The sequence below is a fragment of the Triticum aestivum genome, chromosome 3D (assembly GCF_018294505.1).
Source record: "Triticum aestivum cultivar Chinese Spring chromosome 3D, IWGSC CS RefSeq v2.1, whole genome shotgun sequence".
Taxonomy (NCBI): domain Eukaryota; kingdom Viridiplantae; phylum Streptophyta; class Magnoliopsida; order Poales; family Poaceae; genus Triticum; species Triticum aestivum.
The window spans coordinates 397,036,970-397,058,275 of NC_057802.1; the positions used below are offsets into that span (position 1 = coordinate 397,036,970).

At 44.0% G+C, this 21,306-nt stretch overlaps 1 protein-coding gene across 1 annotated transcript; it reads left to right on the top strand.

The window, feature by feature from the left end:
• Positions 1–19,937: 19,937 nt before the first annotated feature.
• LOC123074743 (inorganic pyrophosphatase 1) lies at positions 19,938–21,306 on the top strand. Its single transcript, XM_044497502.1, has one exon. The coding sequence runs from the start codon at positions 20,170–20,172 to the stop codon at positions 20,992–20,994; it is 825 nt and encodes a 274-aa protein (XP_044353437.1). The 5' UTR covers positions 19,938–20,169; the 3' UTR covers positions 20,995–21,306.

Below are 21,306 nucleotides of genomic sequence, written 5' to 3' on the forward strand. Positions count from 1 at the left end.
AATACTTCTCCGGGGGGTTCCGGTAACCTCCCGGTACTCCGGAAAAATGCCTGAATCACTCGGAACCATTCCGATGTCCAAATGCAACCTTCCAATATATGAATCTTTACCTCTCGACCATTTCGCGACTCCTCGTCATGTCCGTGATCTCATCCGGGACTCCAAACAATCTTCGGTCATCAAATCACATAACTCATAATACAAATCGTCACCGAACGTTAAGCGTGCGGACCCTACGGGTTCGAGAACTATGTAGACATGACCGAGACACATCTCCGGTTAATAACCAATAGCGGAACCTGGATGCTCATATTGGCTCCTACATATTCTACGAAGATCTTTATCGGTCAAACCGCATAACAACATACGTTGTTCCCTTTGTCATCGGTATGTTACTTGCCCGAGATTCGATCGTCGGTATCCTCATACCTAGTTCAATCTCATTACCGGCAAGTCTCTTTACTCGTTCCGTAATGCATCATCCCGCAACTAACTCATTTGTCACATTGCTTGCAAGGCTTATAGTGATGTGCATTACCGAGAGGGCCCAGAGATACCTCTCCGATACACGGAGTGAAAAATCCTAATCTCGATCTATGCCAACTCAACAAACACCTTCGGAGACACCTATAGAGCATCTTTATAATCACCCAGTTATGTTGTGACGTTTGATAGCACACAAGGTGTTTCTCCGGTATTCGGGAGTGGCATAATCTCATAGTCAGAGGAACATGTACAAGTCATGAAGAAATCAATAGCAATAAAACTATACGATCATAATGCTAAGCTAACGAATGGGTCTTGTCCATCACATGATTCTCCTAATGATGTAATCCCGTTCATCAAATGACAACACATGTATATGGTCAGGAAACTTAACCATGTTTGATTAACGAGCTAGCCAAGTAGAGGCATACCAGGGACACTTTGTTTTGTCTATGTATTCACACATGTACTAAGTTTCCGGTTAATACAATTCTAGCATGAATAATAAACATTTATCATGATATAAGGAAATATAACTAACAACTTTATTATTTCCTCTAGGGCATATTTCCTTCACTTATATACCAGAAGATGGGCACCGGAGGTGGGCCGAGGAGGGCACAATCCCCCAGGGCGCGCCCAGGTGGCTGTGCCCTCCTGGTGGGCCCCCTGTGGTAGTTATTTGCTCCAATATTCATCATATATTCCAAAACAATTCTTCGTAAATTTTCAGCTCATTTGGAGATGTGCAGAATAGGTAACTGTGACGTAGCTTTTTGAGGTCCAGAATTCCAGCCGCCGGCATTCTCCCTCTTTGTGTAAACCTTGCATATTATGAGAGAAAAGACATTAGAATTACTTCATAAGGCATTATTATGCATAAAAACATTATAAATAACAGTAGGAATACATGATGCAAAATGGACGTATCACCTAGTTGATCCAAAATCGACATTAGGGGAGGATAAATTATCCTCAGCTGTGTCTCCCGCCCTTATATTTAATCCACCGCTCGGCGGCCGAGTAAAAAAATCCACTTCCCCACCTCTTCTTCCCCGCCTCCTCTGCCTCTTCTCCTCCCCATCCCCCGGCACTGGCGACTCCCCTCGAGCTCCCTCCGCCACGAGAACCGTAGAGGAAATACCTTGGCGTTCGCCAGCGAGCGTGGGGGACTTGGGTTGCGGAGATCACCGACTACGAGGCCCACACCAAAAAGTGGATCGAGTCGTTCCACATGGCAGAGCTCGCCACGCTCAAATACAACCGGTGGCAGGTCCGGCTCCACGGCGCGGCGGTGCGCCACAACTTCTTGTTACCGTTTTGCAGTGGATAGGGCACTATCTCTATTCGTAGCAGCATTGCGTATTGCTCTCACTAGGAAAGGGGGACATAACCCCTCTGCAGTCCAATGTCCGATATATTATCGTCAGCTGAGGAGGTGTTTGGCAAGGGTGTGACCGTTGTTTTTGGGACAATGTTCAAGCAGGAGGCCATGAATCTGGCCCTTATTGCCCGGCATACCTCGGAAGGCATACCCTGGAACCAATTCATTCATCTGCCCTCTTCAGCGCCGGGTGTGGTGACCTTGGCGATGGCTCAGGAGGACGGGGAGGCAAGGGAGCGTCTCGCGCCGGAGGCTGCCGACTAGGAGTACATGGCGGACCACCGCTGCCAGTACCCCGAGCTTGTGGAGGCGGAGCGGGCCATCTTCACGGAGCGGGCGGTCAACAGCGAGCTCATCGTCATCTCCGACGACGAGGAGCAAGGCGGTGGCGACGCCGGCGACGCGGGAAAGGATTTTGACGCCGAGGAGTGGCGGTGCATCTTCCCCGACTCCGACGACGAGGCACCGGCCCGGACCCAATGGGTGGTGGCATGTCGAGGCAAGATTGGCTTGATATCTACTATGACAAGGATGAGGATGAAGATTAGTTTAGTTTTAGTCCTAGTTTTAAGTTTAAGTTTAGTTCTTTTTTTGAGCCAAAATGGCAGGAGCTCTGCCTTTGCATTAAAGATGAGGGATTTACAAAAAAGAGTTACAGTCGCCCAGGTGGTGCTGTCGATACGTTAATGCTACCTCTTGAGCACTGCGTTGGTTTTCCCATGAAGAGGAAAGGGTGATGCAGTAAAGCAGCGTAAGTATTTCCCTCAGTTTTTGAGAACCAAGGTATCAATCCAGTAGGAGGCCACGCACGAGTCCCTCGCACCTACACAAACAAATAAAATCCTCGCAACCAACGCAATAAAGGGTTTGTCAATCCCTTCACGGTCACTTACGAAAGTGAGATCTGATAGAAATGATAAGATAATATTTTTGCTATTTTTATGATAAAGAGAAATAAAGATGCAAAGTAAAATAAAAGGCAATAGAAACAGCTAAGTGTTGGAAGATTAAATATGATGGAAAATAGACCCGGAGGCCATAGGTTTCACTAGTGGCTTCTCTTGAGAGCATAAGTATTATGGTGGGTAAACAAATTACTGCTGAGCAATTGACAAAATTGAGCATAGTTATGAGAATATCTAGGTATGATCATGTATATAGGCATCACGTCTGCGACAAGTAGACCGACTCCTGCCTGCATCTACTACTATTACTCCACACATCAACCGCTATCCAGCATGCATCTAGAGTATTAAGTTCAAAAGAACAGAGTAACGCAAGTAAGATTACATGATGTAGAGGGATAAACTCATGCAATATGATATAAACCCCATCTTGTTATCCTCGATGGCAACAATACAATACGTGTCTTGGTGCCCCTACTGTCACTGGGAAAGGACACCGCAAGATTGAACCCAAAGCTAAGCACTTCTCCCATTGCAAGAAAGATCAATCTAGTAGGCCACACCAAACTGATAATTCAAAGAGACTTGCAAAGATAACCAATCATACATGAAAGAATTCAGAGAAAATTCAAATATTGTTCATAGATAAACTTGATCATAAACCCACAATTCATCGGTCTCAACAAACACACCGCAAAAGAAGATTACATCGAATAGATCTCCACGAGAGAGGGGGAGAACATTGTATTGAGATCCAAAAAGAGAGAAGAAGCCATCTAGCTAATAACTATGGACCCGAAGGTTTGAGGTAAACTACTCACACATCATCGGAGGGGCTATGGTGTTGATGTAGAAGCCCTCTGTGATCAATGCCCCCTCCGGCGGAGCTCCGGAAAAGGCCCCAAGATGGGATCTCACGGGTACAGAAGGTTGCGGCGGTGGAATTGGGTTTTTGGCTCCGTATCTAGTAGTTTGGGGGTACGTAGGTATATATAGGAGGTAGAAGTACGTCGGTGGAGCAACGTGGGCCCCACGAGGGTGGAGGGCGCGCCCAGGGGGTAGGCGTGCCCCCCTACCTCGTGCCTTCCTGGTAGCTTTCTTGACGTAGGGTCCAAGTCCTCTGGATCACGTTCGTTCCTAAAATCACGTTCCCGAAGGTTTCATTCCGTTTGGACTCCGTTTGATATTCTTTTTCTGCGAAACTCTGAAATAGGAAAAAAACAACAATTCTGGGTTGGGCCTCCGGTTAATAGGTTAGTCCAAAAAATAATATAAAAGCGTATAATAAAGCCCATTAATGTCCAAAACAGAATATAATATAGCATGGAACAATCAAAAATTATAGATACGTTGGAGACGTATCAAGCATCCCCAAGCTTAATTCCTGCTCGTCCTCGAGTAGGTAAATGATAAAAACAGAATTTTTGATGTGGAATGCTAGTTGGCATAATTTCAATGTAATTCTCTTAATTTTGGTATGAATATTCAGATCCGAAAGATTCAAGACAAAAGTTTAATATTGACATAAAAATAATAATACTTCAAGCATACTAACTAAGCAATTATGTCTTCTCAAAATAACATGGCCAAAGAAAGTTATGTCTACAAAATCATATAGTTTGGCTATGCTCTATCTTCACCACACAAAGTATTTAAATCATGCACAACCCCGATGACAAGCCAAGCAATTGTTTCATACTATTGATATTCTCAAACTTTTTCAATCTTCACGCAATACATGAGCGTGAGCCATGGACATAGCACTATATGTGGAATAGAATGGTGGTTGTGGAGAAGACAAAATAGGAGAAGATAGTCTCACATCAACTAGGCATATCAACGGTCTATGGAGATGCCCATTAATAGATATCAATGTGAGTGAGTAGGGATTGCCATGCAACGGATGCACTAGAGCTATAAGTATATGAAAGCTCATCAAAAGAAACTAAGTGGGTGTGCATCCAACTCGCTTGCTCACGAAGACCTAGGGCATTTTGAGGAAGCCCATCATTGGAATATACAAGCCAAGTTCTATAATGAAAAATTTCCCACTAGTATGTGAAAGTGATATCATAGGAGACTCTCTATCATAAAGATCATGGTGCTACTTTGAAGCACAAGTGTGGTAAAAGGATAGTAACATTGTCCCTTCTCTCTTTTTCTCTCATTTTTTTATTTGGGCCTTTTCTCTTCTTTTGGCCTCTTTTTTTATTTAGTCCGGAGTCTCATCCCGACTTGTGGGGGAATCATAGTCTCCATCATCCTTTCCTCACTTGGGACAATGCTCTAAAAAAATGATGATCATCACTCTTTTATTTACTTACAACTTAACAATTGCAACTCAATACTTAGAACAAAATATGACTCTATATGAATGCCTCCGGCGGTATACCGGGATATGCAATGAATCAAGAGTGACATGTATGAAAGAATTATGAATGGTAGCTTTGCCACAAATAAAATGTCAACTACATGATCATGCAAAGCAATATGACAATGATGGAGCGTGTCATAATAAACTGAACGGTGGTAAGTTGCATGGCAATATATCTCGGAATGGCTATGGAAATGCCATGGTAAGTAGGTATGGTGGCTGTTTTGAGGAAGGTATATGGTGGGTGTATGATACCGGCGAAAAGTGCGCGATATTGGAGAGGCTAGCAATGGTGGAAGGAAGAAAGTGCGTATAATCCATGGACTCCACATTAGTCATAAAGAACTCATATACTTATTGCAAAAATCTACAAGTTATCGAAGCAAAGTATTACACGCATGCTCCTAGGGGGATAGATTGGTAGGAAAAGAACATCGCTCGTCCCCGACCGCCACTCATAAGGAAGACAATCAATAAATAAATCATGCTACGACTTCATCACATAACGGTTCACCATACATGCATGCTACGGGAATCACAAACTTTAACACAAGTATTTCTCAAATTCAAAACTACTCAACTAGCATGACTCTAATATCACCATCTCCATATCTCAAAACAATTATCAAGTATCAAACTTCTCATAATATTCAATACACTCATAAGATTTTTTTTTACTAATCTTGAATGCCTATCATAATTAAAGAAAATTACCATGCTGTTTTGTAGGACTCTCAAAATCATCTAAGTGAAGCATGAGAGAACAATAGTTTCTATAAAACAAAACCACCACCGTGCTCTAAAAGATATAAGTGAAGAACTAGAGCAAAAACTATATAACTCAAAAGATATAAGTGAAGCACATAGAGTATTCTAACAATTTTCGAATCATGTGTGTCTCTCTCAAAAGGTGTGTATAGCAAGGATGATTGTGGCAAACTAACAAATAAAGACTCAAATAATACAAGACACTCCAAGCAAAACACATATCATGTGGTGAATAAAAATATAGCTCCAAGTAAAGTTACCGATGGAAGTAGACAAAAGAGGGGATGCCTTCCGGGGCATCCCCAAGCGTTGCTTTTTGGTGTCCTTAGATTATCTTGGGGTGCCATGGGCATCCCCAAGCTTAGGCTCTTGCCACTCCTTGTTCCATAATCCATCAAATCTTTCACCCAAAACTTGAAAACTTCACAACACAAAACTCAGCAGAAAATCTCGTGAGCTCCGTTAGCGAAAGAAAACAAAACACCACTTCAAGGTACTGTAATGAACTCATTATTTATTTATATTGGTGTTAAACCTACTGTATTCCAATTTCTCTATGGTTTATAAACTATTTTACTAGCCATAGATTCATCAAAATAAGCAAACAACACACGAAAAACAGAATCTGTCAAAAACAGAACAGTCTGTAGTAATCTGTAACTAACGCAAACTTCTGGAACTCCAAAACTTCAGCCAAAATAGGACGATCTAGACAATTTGTTTATTGATCAGCAGCAATTGGAATCAATATTTTATCACGTTCTGGTGATTTTTAACAATTATTTTCGTGAACAAAAAGTTTCTGGAATTTTCTGCAAGATCAAATAACTATCATCCAAGAAGATCCTATAGGTTAAACTTGGCACAAACACTAATTAAAACATAAAAACACATCTAACCAGAGGCTAGATCAAATATTTATTCCTAAACAGAAGCAAAAAGCAAAAAACACTAAAAATAAAATTGGGTTGCCTCCCAACAAGCGCTATCATTTAACTCCCCTAGCTAGGCATAAAAGCAAGGATAGATCTAGGTATTGCCATCTTTGGTTTTAGGGAAGAAAAGAGCAAACTTGTTATCTATGGAATTAATCTTTCTATTTTGATAAAGCACGTGGCTATTAATGGTAGAAGAAAGATTAAGCACGTTACGGAAATTTGTATCTAAGCTAGCCTTTATCTCTTTGATAGATTCGTTTTGGTAGGAGAGCAAAAGAAATGTAGATTCAACTTTCTCATTCACGGGGTGCCCAAATATGGGTTTAATCTTTTCATAGGTATCTACGACATCCCCTTCAAGAAAACCTTCTTCTAATATGGAATCTGAGACATGCTTAAATGAAGACGGTAGGGCAACATAAAAGCTTTTTAAGTAAATTTCAATTTGGTATTGGGGCACATAGTTAGCCCGGATCCTTAACAGTCTGTCCCAAGCTTGTGCAACATGTTCATGATCAAGTTGCTTAAAATTCATAATATCGTTTCTAAGAGAGATGATCTTAGCGGGAGGAAAATACCTAGAGATAAAAGCATCTTTGCACTTATTCCAAGAATCAATACTATTTTTAGGCAAAGACGAAAACCAAGCTTTAGCACGATCTCTAAGCAAAAAAGGAAATAGCTTTAATTTAACAATATCATTGTCCACATCTTTCTTCTTTTGCATATCACACAAATCAACGAAGTTGTTTAGATGGGTAGCGGCATCTTCACTAGGAAGGCCGGCGAATTGATCTTTCATGACAAGATTCAACAAAGCGGCATTAATTTCACAAGATTCAGTATCGGTAAGAGGAGCAATCGGAGTGCTAAGAAAATCATTGTTGTTGGTATTGGTAAAGTCACGCAATTTAGTATTATCTTGAGCCATCGTGACAACAAGCAATCCAACACACGAGCAAACAAGAAGCAAGCAAAAAAGAGGCGAATGGAAAAGAGAGAGAAGGTGAATAAAACGGCAAGGGTGAAATGGGGGAGAGGAAAACGAGAGGCAAATGGCAAATAATGTAATGCGGGAGATAAGGGTTTGTGATGGGTACTTGGTATGTTGACTTTTGCGTAGACTCCCCGGCAACGGCGCCAGAAATGGCTCGTTGTCGGGAGTCAAATCTTGACTTGACTTCGCGTAAGCCTCCCCGGCAACGGCGCAAGAAATCCTTCTTGCTACCTCTTGAGCATGATACGTCTCCAACGTATCTATAATTTTTGATTGTTCCATGCTATATTATATTCTGTTTTGGACATTATTGGGCTTTATTATACACTTTTATATTATTTTTGGGACTAACCTATTAACCGGAGGCCCAGCCCAGAATTGTTGTTTTTGCCTATTTCAGAGTTTCGCAGAAAAAGAATATCAAATGGAGTCCAAACGGAATGAAACCTTCGGGAACGTGATTTTCGGAACGAACGTGATCCAGAGGACTTGGACCCTACGTCAAGACATCAACCAGGAGGGCACGAGGTAGGGGGGCGCGCCTACCCCCCTGGGCGCGCCGTCCACCCTCGTGGGCCCCACGTTGCTCCACCGACGTACTTCTTCCTCCTATATATACCTACGTACCCCCAAACTACCAGATATGGAGCCAAAAACCTAATTCCACCGCCGCAACCTTCTGTACCCGTGAGATCCCATCTTGGGACCTTTTCCAGAGCTCCGCCGGAGGGGGCATCAATCACGGAGGGCTTCTACATCAACACCGTAGCCTCTCCGATGATGTGTGAGTAATTTACCTCAGACCTTCGGGTCCATAGTTATTAGCTAGATGGCTTATTCTCTCTTTTTGGATCTCAATACAATGTTCTCCCCCTCTCTTGTGGAGATCTATTCGATGTAATCTTCTTTTGCGGTGTGTTTGTTGAGGACGATGAATTGTGGGTTTATGATCAAGTTTATCTATGAACAATATTTCAATCTTCTCTGAATTTTTGTGTGTATGATTGGTTATCTTTGCAAGTCTCTTCGAATTATCAGTTTGGTTTGGCCTACTAGATTGATCTTTCTTGCAATGGGAGAAGTGCTTAGCTTTGGGTTCAATCTTGCGGTGTCCTTTCCCAGTGACAGTAGGGGAAGCAAGGCACATATTGTATTGTTGCCATCGAGGATAACAAGATGGGGTTTATATCATATTGCATGAGTTTATCCCTCTACATCATGTCATCTTGCTTAAAGCGTTACTCTGTTCTTATGAACTTAATACTCTAGATGCATGCTGGATAGCGGTCGATGTGTGGAGTAATAGTAGTAGACGCAGGCAGGAGTCGGTCTACTTGTCTCAGGCGTGATGCCTATATACATGATCATACCTAGATATTCTCATAACTATGCTCAATTCTATCAATTGCTCAACAGTAATTTGTTCACCCACCGTAATACTTATGCTCTCGAGAGAAGCCTCTAGTGAAACCTATGGCCCCCGGGTCTATTTTCTATCATATTAATCTTCCAACACTTAGTTATTTTTATTGCCTTTTATTTTACTTTGCATCTTTATCATAAAAATACCAAAAATATTATCTTATCATATCTATCAGATCTCACTCTCGTAAGTGACCGTGAAGGGATTGACAACCCCTTTATTGCGTTGGTTGCAAGGATTTATTTGTTTGTGTAGGTGCGAGGGACTCGTGCATGGCCTCCTACTGGATTGATACCTTGGTTTTCAAAAACTGAGGGAAATACTTACGCTACTTTACTGCATCACCCTTTCCTCTTCAAGGGAAAACCAACGCAGTGCTCAAGAGGTAGCAAGAAGGATTTCTAGCGCCGTTGCCGGGGAGTGTACGCAAAAGTCAACATACCAAGTACCCATCACAAACCCTTATCTCCCGCATTACATTATTTGCCATTGGCCTCTCGTTTTCCTATCCCCCACTTCACCCTTGCCGTTTTATTCGCCACTTCTTTTGTTTTCCTTCTTCCCGTTTGTATCTTTGTTTGTGTTTCCATGTGCCTTCTATTTGCTTGCATCTTTGCTTGCTAAAAATCTATTGATATGGATCCACTTAAAGTGTTCTACTTGGATCATCTTCGATCCTTATGCGCTCGTGCTGAAACCCCAACTAGCCTAGTTGATGGGAAATCTTTAGATGAGCATGCTCATTTTGTGCGTCACCGTTTGTCTGAAAAAGGGAGACTCTTATGGAATCAAATAAATAGATTGCTGTGTTATGCTTGGAATCTTTGTGAAATTTGTGATTTTACTTGTTGCTCTAAGAACCCTAAAAAACACCTTCCCTACCTTTGAGAGTTTAATGAAAATGAAATCTTATCTTCTTATGCAAAGGGTGTTTATAGTTACAATGATATCGAACAAATTGAAGAATTTGTTGCTTTTAAGGGTGCTTATGAAGTTGCTTCTTTGATTGAAAAGTATGATATTACTCTCTATGAATCTGAAAATTTTGACATACTTAAATATTGCTATGAAAATTACGCTCATAATGTCTATGTCGAAGAATTTATTGAGAGAATGACCGTTGCTTTGGAAGAGAATAATGATACGCATGAATCTATAGATAATGATGATTCCGATGATTTGATTGAAATATCCCTTGATGAACATGATGCTTGCTATTCTTGTGGCCATGATGCCAATATTTATGAAGATGAATTTGCTATAGTTCCTGATGTTAAACATGAGATCGTTGCTATTGCATCCATACTTGATAGATCCTTCGATGAAAAGCATGATTGCAATGATGTTATTATAAATTCTCTTGATGTCAATTGTGCTAATAATATGCAAAACCCTAAGCTTGGGGATGCTAGTTTTGCTATGTCTACTACTTGTTGCAATGATCATGATTGGGGTGATTCTTCTTATGATCTTAAAAATTTATTTAAGCCCCATGATGAATATGAGATTGATAATAGTGTTTGCAATAATATTGAAAGTGGGTTTGGAAGAGTGTCAACTTTATTTCCCACATATTTGGAGGATTTTCAATCTTGTGAATTTTTTGATAAAAGTGGATTTAGAGAGGTCATGACTTTAGTTAATGATAATCCCACTATTTTGGAAGAGTGTCAACTTCGCATGCATGTGGATCGTGTTGAGAATATGTTATGTGATAGATATTTTTTTTAATTTGCTTATGATCCTACATGTAATTATTATGAGAGAGTAAAATATGTTTGTAGAAGTTTTCATATTACTAAATTACCTCTCTTCATGTTGAGATTCCTATCGTCACTTTCTTCTTCCTTGCATATGATAGTTTTTGCTTGCCTTGCAAATTTGTTTGCTTATAATATGCCTATGCATAGGAAGTATGTTAGACTTAGATGTGTTTGTCACGTGTTTTATGGTGCTCTCTTTGTGCTTCAATTCTTGTCTTTCATGTGAGCATCATTAAAATTATTTATGCCTAGCTAGGGGCGTTAAACGATAGCGCTTGTTGGGAGGCAACCCAATTTTATTTTTTAGTTTTTTGATTTTTGCTTCTGTTTAGGAATAAATATTTGATCTAGCCTCTGGTTAGATGTGTTTTTATGTTTTAATTAGTGTTTTTGCCAAGTTTAACCTATAGGATCTTCTTCGATGATAGTTATTTGATCTTGCTGAAAATTGCAGAAACTTTCTGTTCACGAAAATAATTGTTAAAAATCACCAGAACGTGATAAAATATTGATTCCAATTTCTTCTGATCAATAAACAAATTTTCTAGGCCGTCCTATTTTGGCTGAATTTTTGGAGTTCCAGAAGTTTGCGTTAGTTACAGATTACTACAGACTGTTCTGTTTTTGACAGATTCTGTTTTTCGTGTGCTGTTTGCTTATTTTGATGAATCTATGGCTAGTAAAATAGTTTATAAACCATAGAGAAGTTGGAATACAGTAGGTTTAACACCAATATAAATAAATAATGAGTTAATTACAGTACCTTGAAGTGGTGTTTTCTTTTCTTTCGCTAACGGAGCTCACGAGATTTTCTGTTAAGTTTTGTGTTGTGAAGTTTTTAAGTTTGGGGTAAAAGATTTGATGGATTATGGAACAAGGAGTGGCAAGAGCCTAAGCTTGGGGATGCCCAAGGCACCCCAAGATAATCTAAGGACACCAAAAAGCCAAAGCTTGTGGATGCCCCGGAAGGCATCCCCTCTTTCGTCTACTTCCATCGGTAACTTTACTTGGAGTTATATTTTTATTCACCACATGATATGTGTTTTGCTTGGAGCGTCTTGTATTATTTGAGTCTTTGCTTTTTAGTTTACCACAATCATCTTTGCTGGACACACTTTTTGAGAGAGACACACATGATTCGGAAATTATTAGAATACTCTATGTGCTTCACTTATATCTTTTGAGCTATATAGTTTTTGCTCTAGTGCTTCACTTATATCATTTAGAGCACGGTGGTGGTTTTGTTTTATAGAAAGTATTATTCTCTCATACTTCACTTATATTATTTTGAGAGTCTTAAACAGCATGGTAATTTGCTTAGATAATCCTAATATGCTAGGTACTCAAGACTAGTAAAAAACTTTCTTATGAGTGTGTTGAATACTAAGAGAAGTTTGATGCTTGATGATTGTTTTGAGATATGGAGGTAGTGATATTAAAGTTGTGCTAGTTGAGTAGTTGTGAATTTGAGAAATACTTGTGTTGAAGTTTGCAAGTCCCGTAGCATGCACGTATGGTAAACGTTATGTAACAAATTTGAAACATGAGGTGTTCTTTGATTGTCCTCCTTATGAGTGGCGGTCGGGGACGAGCGATGGTCTTTTCCTACCAATCTATCCCCTTAGGAGCATGCACGTTGTGCTTGGTTTTTGATGACTTGTAGATTTTTTCAATAAGTATGTGAGTTCTTTATGACTAATGTTGAGTCCATGGATTATACGCACTCTTATCCTTCCATCATTGCTAGCCTCTTCGGTACCGTGCATTGCCCTTTCTCACATTGAGAGTTGGTGCAAACTTCGCCGGTGCATCCAAACCCCGTGATATGATACGCTCTTTCACACATAAACCTCCTTATATCTTCCTCAAAACAGCCACCATACCTACCTATTATGGCATTTCCATGGCCATTCCGAGATATATTGCCATGCAACTTTCCACCGTTCCGTTTATTATGACACGCTCATCATTGTCATATTGCTTTGCATGATCATGTAGTTGACATCGTATTTGTGGGAAAGCCACCATTCATAATTTTCCATACATGTCACTCTTGATTCATTGTTATCCCGGTATACCGCTGGAGGCATTCATATAGAGTCATACTTTGTTCTAGTATCGAGTTGTAATCATTGAATTGTAAATAAATAGAAGTGTGATGGTCATCATTCATATAGCATTGTCCCAATAAAAAAAGGAGAGAAAGGCCAAATAAAAAAAGGAAGGCCCAAAAAAAGAGAGAAAATAAAAAGGGACAATGCTACTATCCTTTTTTTCCACACTTGTGCTTCAAAGTAGCACCATGATCTTCATGATTGAAAGTCTCTTGTTTTGTCACTTTCATATACTAGTGGGAATTTTTCATTATAGAACTTGGCTTGTATATTCCAACAATGGGCTTCCTCAAATGCCCTAGGTCTTCGTGAGCAAGCAAGTTGGATGCACATCCACTTAGTTTCTTTTGTTGATTTTTCATGCATTTATAGCTCTAGTGCATCCGTTGCATGGCAATCCCTACTCCTTGCATTAACATCAATCGATGGGCATCTCCCTAGCTCATTGATTAGCCTCGTTGATGTGATACTTTCTCCTTTTTTGTCTTCTCCACATAACCCCCATCATTATATTCTATTCCACCCATAGTGCTATATCCATGGCTCACGCTCATGTATTGCGTGAAGGTTGAAATTTTTTTGAGATTACTAAATTATGAAACAATTGCTTGGCTTGTCATCGGGGTTGTGCATGATGAGAGCATTCTTGTGTGACGAAAATGGAGCATGACTAAACTATATGATTTTGTAGGGATGAACTTTCTTTGGCCATGTTATTTTGAGAGGACATAATTGCTTAGTTAGTATGCTTGAAGTATTATTACTTTTATGTCAATATTAAACCTTTATCTTGAATCTTTCGGATCTGAATATTCATACCACAATTAGGAGAATTACATTGAAATTATGCCAAGTAGCATTCCACATCAAAAATTCTGTTTTTATCATTTACCTACTCGAGGACGAGCAGGAATTAAGCTTGGGGATGCTTGATACGTCTCCAACGTATCTATAATTTTTTATTGTTCCATGCTATATTATATTCTGTTTTGGACATTATTGGGCTTTATTATACACTTTTATATTATTTTTGGGACTAACCTATTAACCGGAGGCCCAGCCCAGAATTGTTGTTTTTTGCCTATTTCAGAGTTTCACAGAAAAAGAATATCAAATGGAGTCCAAACGGAATGAAACCTTCGGGAACGTGATTTCGGAACGAACGTGATCCAGAGCACTTGGACCCTACATCAAGACATCAACCAGGAGGGCACAAGGTAGGGGGCCGCGCCTACCCTCCTATGCGAGCCCTCCACCCTCGTGGGCCCCACGTTGCTCCACCGACGTACTTCTTCATCCTATATATACCTACGTACCCCCAAACTACCAGATACGGAGCCAAAACCCTAATTCCATCGCCGCAACATTCTGTACCCGTGAGATCCCATCTTGGGGCCTTTTCCGGAGCTCCGCCGGAGGGGGCATCGATCACGGGGGGCTTCTACATCAACACCGTAGCCTCTCCGATGATGTGTGAGTAGTTTACCTCAGATGGCTTCTTCTCTCCTTTTGGATCTCAATACAATGTTCTCCCCCTCTCTTGTGGAGATCTATTCGATGTAATCTTCTTTTGCGGTGTGTTTGTTGAGACCGATGAATTGTGGGTTTATGATCAAGTTTATCTATGAACAATATTTGAATCTTATCTGAATTCTTTTATGTATGATTGGTTATCTTTGCAAGTCTCTTCGAATTATCAGTTTGGTTTGGCCTACTAGATTGATCTTTCTTGCAATGGGAGAAGTGCTTAGCTTTGGGTTCAATCTTGCAGTGTCCTTTCCCAGTGACAGTAGAGTCAGCAAGGCACGTATTGTATTGTTTCCATCGAGGATAACAAGATGGGGTTTATATCATATTGCATGAGTTTATCCCTCTACATCATGTCATCTTGCTTAAAGCGTTACTCTGTTCTTATGAACTTAATACTCTAGATGCATGCTGGATAGCGGTCGATGTGTGGAGTAATAGTAGTAGATGCAGGCAGGAGTCGGTCTACTTGTCTCGGACGTGATGCCTATATACATCATCATACCTAGATATTCTCATAACTATGCTCAATTCTATCAATTGCTCAACAGTAATTTGTTCACCCACCGTAATACTTATGCTCTCGAGAGAAGCCTCTAGTGAAAGGGTTATCAGTAAAGCAGCGTAAGTATTTCCCTTAGTTTTTGAGAACCAAGGTATCAATCCAGTAGGAGGCCACGCACGAGTCCCTCGCACCTACACAAACAAATAAAATCCTCGCAACCAACGCAATAAAGGGTTTGTCAATCCCTTCACGGTCACTTACGAAAGTGAGATCTGATAGAAATGATAAGATAATATTTTTGCTATTTTTATGATAAAGAGAAATAAAGATGCAAAGTAAAATAAAAGGCAATGGAAATAGCTAAGTGTTGGAAGATTAAATATGATGGAAAATAGACCCGGGGGCCATAGGTTTCACTAGTGGATTCTCTCGAGAGCATAAGTATTACGGTGGGTAAACAAATTACTGTTGAGCAATTGACAGAATTGAGCATAGTTATGAGAATATCTAGGTATGATCATGTATATAGGCATCACATCTGCGACAAGTAGACCGACTCTTGCGTGCATCTACTACTATTACTCCACACAGCGACCGCTATCCAGCATGCATCTAGAGTATTAAGTTCAAAAGAACAGAGTAACTCTTTAAGTAAGATGACATGATGTAGAGGGATAAACTCATGCAATATGATATAAACCCCATCTTGTTATCCTCGATGGCAACAATACAATACGTGCCTTGCTGCCCCTACTGTCATTGGGAAAGGACACCGCAAGATTGAACCCAAAGCTAAGCACTTCTCCCATTGCAAGAAAGATCAATCTAGTAGGCCAAACCAAACTGATAATTCGAAGAGACTTGCAAAGATAACCAATCATACATAAAAGAATTCAGAGAAGATTCAAATATTGTTCATAGATAAACTTGATCATAAACCCACAATTCATCGGTCTCAACAAACACACTGCAAAAGAAGATTACATCGAATAGATCTCCACAAGAGAGGGGGAGAACATTGTATTGAGATCCAAAAAGAGAGAAGAAGCCATCTAGCTAATAACTATGGACCCGAAGGTCTGAGGTAAATTACTCACACATCATCGGAGAGGCTACGGTGTTGATGTAGAAGCCCTCCGTGATTGATGCCCCCTCCGGCGGAGCTCCGGAAAAGGCCCCAAGATGGGATCTCACGGGTACAGAAGGTTGCGGCGGTGGAATTAGGTTTTTGGCTCCGTATCTGGTAGTTTGGGGATACGTAGGTATATATAGGAGGAAGAAGTACGTCGGTGGAGCAACGTGGGCCCCACAAGGGTGGCGGGCGCGCCCAGGGGGTAGGCGCGCCCCCCTACCTCGTGCCTTCCTGGTAGCTTTCTTGACGTAGGGTCCAAGTCCTCTGGATCACGTTCATTCCGAAAATCACGTTACCGAAGGTTTCATTCCGTTTGGACTTCGTTTGATATTCTTTTTCTGCGAAACTCTGAAATAGGCAAAAAAACAGCAATTCTGGGCTGGACCTCCGGTTAATAGGTTAGTCTCAAAAATAATATAAAAGTGTATAATAAAGCCCAATAATGTCCAAAACAGAATATAATATAGCATGAAACAATAAAAAAATATAGATACGTTAGAGACATATCAGTTAACAGCAGTTTCATTCACTAAATCTAAGTCAGCTTTGATCATACAAACAACAACATCAGCATTAGATGCAGAGTTGCAAAAAATGCAGCAATTCTTCTCATTCCATAAGTGCCACGCATGATAAGCAACAGCGGCAGCAATTTGTTTCGGTCCAGAGGCGAAGGACAAGCACCACTCTCTGGTTGAAATGAAGTGGGCTAATTGGGTAGATGCAAGCTGAGGCATCCTTTGGCCCAGCTTAAACCGTACCTCAGCAGCGAAGGGGCATGTACAGACTAGGTGACTGGCAGATTCAAGAACTTGTTCACACATGAAGCATAAGGCATTATGATCACACCCTCGTGCTTGGAGCCGGTCAGCAGTTGGGAGCCTATTTTGGGCGAGTAGCCATGTGAAAAAATTGATCTTTCTCTCCAGTTTGAGGCCCTAGATTTTCTCGAGGTGAGGTTGTGGGATGGATCTTAGGAATTGGCATGCATATGTGAAGTGGAGTAGGAGTTGGTAGTAGTCCACTTCCAGGTGATAGCATTAGCCTAGCCTCGGGAGTCAAGTTGACTTGTTGGATTTGTCTCCAGAGCGAGATGAAGTCTTTTTTTTGAACGGTCACCGGGGGGGAGAGAGGATCCCCACCTGAATATATTGCTCAAAAAGCTGCCAAAGCCAAGAGTCGTCCCTTAAACTTTGGCTCATCCAGTTTATAAGAGAAACTGGGTTGAAAACCTAAACAAGTTGACCCCGTTTATGAGGGAAACCGGGCCGAAAACCGTACAAGTAACAATGTTACAGAAGAAGAGGAAAAAAATTGACGCCCAGGAGACAGCCCGACCTAGCTAGCATGCAGAAAGACAAACACCACGAGAGACACAAGTAGATGTGGGGTGTTGTCAAGGGATCACAATACCTAGACTTTGCGAGCAACCTAACGCACCGCACTGCGTGCGTACCGAGCCCCACGGCACAACTCAGGAGCATCCACAATCAACGAGTGCAGAACACGAACCTTGACTGGGAGCCCCGTAGAGGAAGATCGGAACGATTAGCAAATTGGGGAGGCGCTTTGCGCCATCAAAGAGCAAAGATGAACCAAGACATCACCGAGAGCACGACGCTCGCCACCGCACTGCGTGCGTACCGAGCCCCACGGCACAACTCAGGAGCATCCACAATCAACGAGTGCAGAACACGAACCTTGACTGGGAGCCCCGCAGCGGAAGATCGGAACGATTAGCAAATTGGGGAGGCACTTTGCGCCATCAATGAGCAAAGATGAACCAAGACATCACCGAGAGCACGACGCTCGCCGCAACACATCGGCCACCATGGGAGGGTCGTGAGCAAGCATAGCGAGACACCTACACGAGGGGGAAACAAAAGGCCGCCTTGCGGTGCCGAAGGCACCGCCACCAAACCCCAAAGAACACCACCGAACAACCACCGTCGACTCCAAGTCAGTCGCACCACCACCACCACTGGTCTCTCCGGCTGATCCCTATTCCAAAAATGATGCCCTCAAGAGAGGAACGACGCAATGCACCGCCATCATCCGATCCGATAGAGCACAGATATGAGGTTTCCCTCAGAGCAGGGGACGGTAAGAGAGAGGAGCACTTCACCACAAGAGCACCTTCAAGAAGGATGTGACACCCGCGGACGCCGCCGCTGCCGGCTCCGACCATAGCCGGAGGCAGACTTTCGCCTGGCATCGTCTTCCACGCACATACCAAACCAGCTGGTCCACCGCATCCAGCCCCCACCGCCTCGGGCCAGATCCAGACGGATCCAACCCATCCCACAGCGGGCCTGCCAGATCCGAGCTGAGCCGAGGCCAGCAAGCACACGGCACCACCACGCCCAGCCAAGGTCCCGACAACGAGCTGCCACCACCCGCAGCACTCCCCTGCCTTCCACCGGAGAGGACAACCCCACAACCGCGCGCCCGAGATCCGCCACGAGCAGCACGGGATCTCGAGAGCCGCCATGGCCAGCCGCCGACCTCTACCGCGGCAGAGAGCCGTCTGCTCAGGCCGGACCAGGGCCGCCTCCCGATGCAACTGCTGCTGCAGGCCGCGAAGGGCGAATCCCCGCCGCCGGCCCCTGGCCGACCTCCATCGCGGCAGAGAGCCCTCTGCTCATGCCGGCCCAGGGCCGCCTCCCCGATGCAACTGGTGCTGCAGGCCGCGTAGGGTGAATCCCCGCCGCCGCCGTCACCGGGCCGGGCTTTGCCGGAGGTGACCACCGGCGGCGGTGAGGGGAAGGGTCTGGGAAGGGGGGGGCCGAGGCCGGGCAAATCTGGTCGCCGCTCGAGTCGCCCTGCGGGGAGCAGAGCGAGATGAAGTCGTGAAGATCGTCAGCCGAGGAGATGCGCTCAAGTCCTTTCATCCATCGATCATTTGCAAGGGCATCAGCCACATGTAGCTGCTTTCTTCTGGCGAGCATGATTGGGCCCGGGGCCACATCTCTTGGAGCCATACCGTTCAGCCAGGAGGAGGTCCAAAATTTTGCTATCTTCCAATCACCCGGCAAGATGTCAGTGTAGGTGTTGAAGAGATTCGGTTGTCAAGAATTAAGTTAAATTTCGATTGTTTAAATTCAATTGTCAAGACAACGTGGTAAGTTTGACAGTTTCAATTGTTTAAATCGAAAGTAGGTTGAACTATTATGCAAATTTAAATTTTACTTCTCGCACAATTTTTTTTTAATTTTACTTTATTATGTGTAGGAGATCGGCTAGGTCTGGCCATAGCTTAGTGGAGTAAAAATATTTCACAAAGGTTTTGCTTCGCCGGATCCTTCGCTATACATATAGGGCATTGGTTAGAGCGCGAGAGAAACATGTACGCTCGAAAGTGTTCCGTGACTTGCCCGGACGCGCGAACCCAGCAGCCGCGAGCCAGAACGGGCGGGCGAAAGCGGCACCACGACGGCACAAGAGAGGATATTCCCCTGGCCACATGCAGGAGCCCCTCCGGATCCTTCACGTTCACGGCCACACCACGAGAAGCCACCTCGCGCCTTCTGGCCGCGGGAGGCAAAGACGCGAACGCGCATATGCCACGGCATAAACTACAACAAAACCGAATCCCCAGAACCAAAACCAAACCTGATTCGCCGCGCGCCTTCCGGAAAGGGCAGCTAATTACTGCAACGCGCCGGAGCAAGTCCGATCCGATGCCTGCCCCTATTCGTAGGCATCTCGTAATATTCCCTCAGCATCTTCCCGCCTCCCCGTCCCGGGCCAGTATATAGCCCTCGTCAAGACCACTCGAGGCAAACCGCACGCAGGCACGCACGCACGCACACCACTCCGAAATCCAATCCAAGAAGAAGGACCGTACGTCGAGATGGACGGCGTGGTGGTGGTGTTCGACTTCGACAAGACCATCATCGACGTCGACAGCGACAACTGGGTCGTCGACGGCCTCGGCGCCACGGAGCTCTTCGACCGCCTCCTGCCCACCATGCCGTGGAACACCCTCATCGACACCGTCATGGGGGAGCTGCACGCGCAGGGCAGGACCCTCCGCGACGTCGCCGACGTGCTCCGTGCCGCGCCCATCGACCCGCACGTCGTCGCCGCCATCAGGGCCGCCCACAGCCTCGGTTGCGACCTCCGGGTCCTCAGCGACGCCAACCGCTTCTTCATCGAGGCCGTCCTCGACCACCACGGCCTCCGGGGCTGCTTCTCCGAGATCAACACCAACCCCAGCCGCGTCGACGCCGACGGCCGCCTCCGCATCGCGCCGCACCACGACTTCCACGCCGGCCCGCACGGCTGCGGCCTCGGCACATGCCCGCCCAACATGTGCAAGGGCCAGGTGCTCGACCGCATCCGCGCCTCCGCCGCGGCGGACGGCGGCAGGAAGCGCTTCATCTACCTCGGCGACGGCCGCGGTGACTACTGCCCGTCTCTGCGGCTCGCCAGGGAGGACTTCATGATGCCGCGCAAGGGGTTCCCCGTGTGGGACCTCATCTGCGAGAACCCGGGCCTGCTCCAGGCCGAGGTGCACCCGTGGAGCGATGGCAAGGACATGGAGGAGACGCTGCTGCGGCTCATCAGCCGGGTGCTCGTCGAGGAGAGCACACTGCTGCCGCTCGACTGCAAGCTCGAGTCGCTGCCGGTGGCCGTCCACGACGGCATGCCCATGCCGCTCGGCGTCAAGAACTGATCCATCAATCCCTGCTGCATTACGATTAATTTGGGGATCAATCGATACCTTATCTTCTGATTTGCTTGCCTGATATGCTGGTGTGTAGTACGTACGAGTTTGGGTAGGGCGTCGGTGGAAACTAATTAAGGATGAGGTGTTCGAGCGCCAATGGCGAACTCGATAGTACTACAGTAGTACTGACTAATTTGTTTGTGTAGTCCTTGAGCCCAGCGGCCTGCTTGAGCCACCTGGCAATGGTGAAGGTCGCTGCAGCCCATCTATCTATTCATGATTTTTTTGCGAGAAAATTTCCGATCTATTCATCTTCAA

Bases quoted from the DNA above. Each gene is read 5' to 3' on its own strand.
- LOC123074743 (XM_044497502.1), top strand. From the start codon at position 20,170: ATGGACGGCGTGGTGGTGGTGTTCGACTTCGACAAGACCATCATCGAC.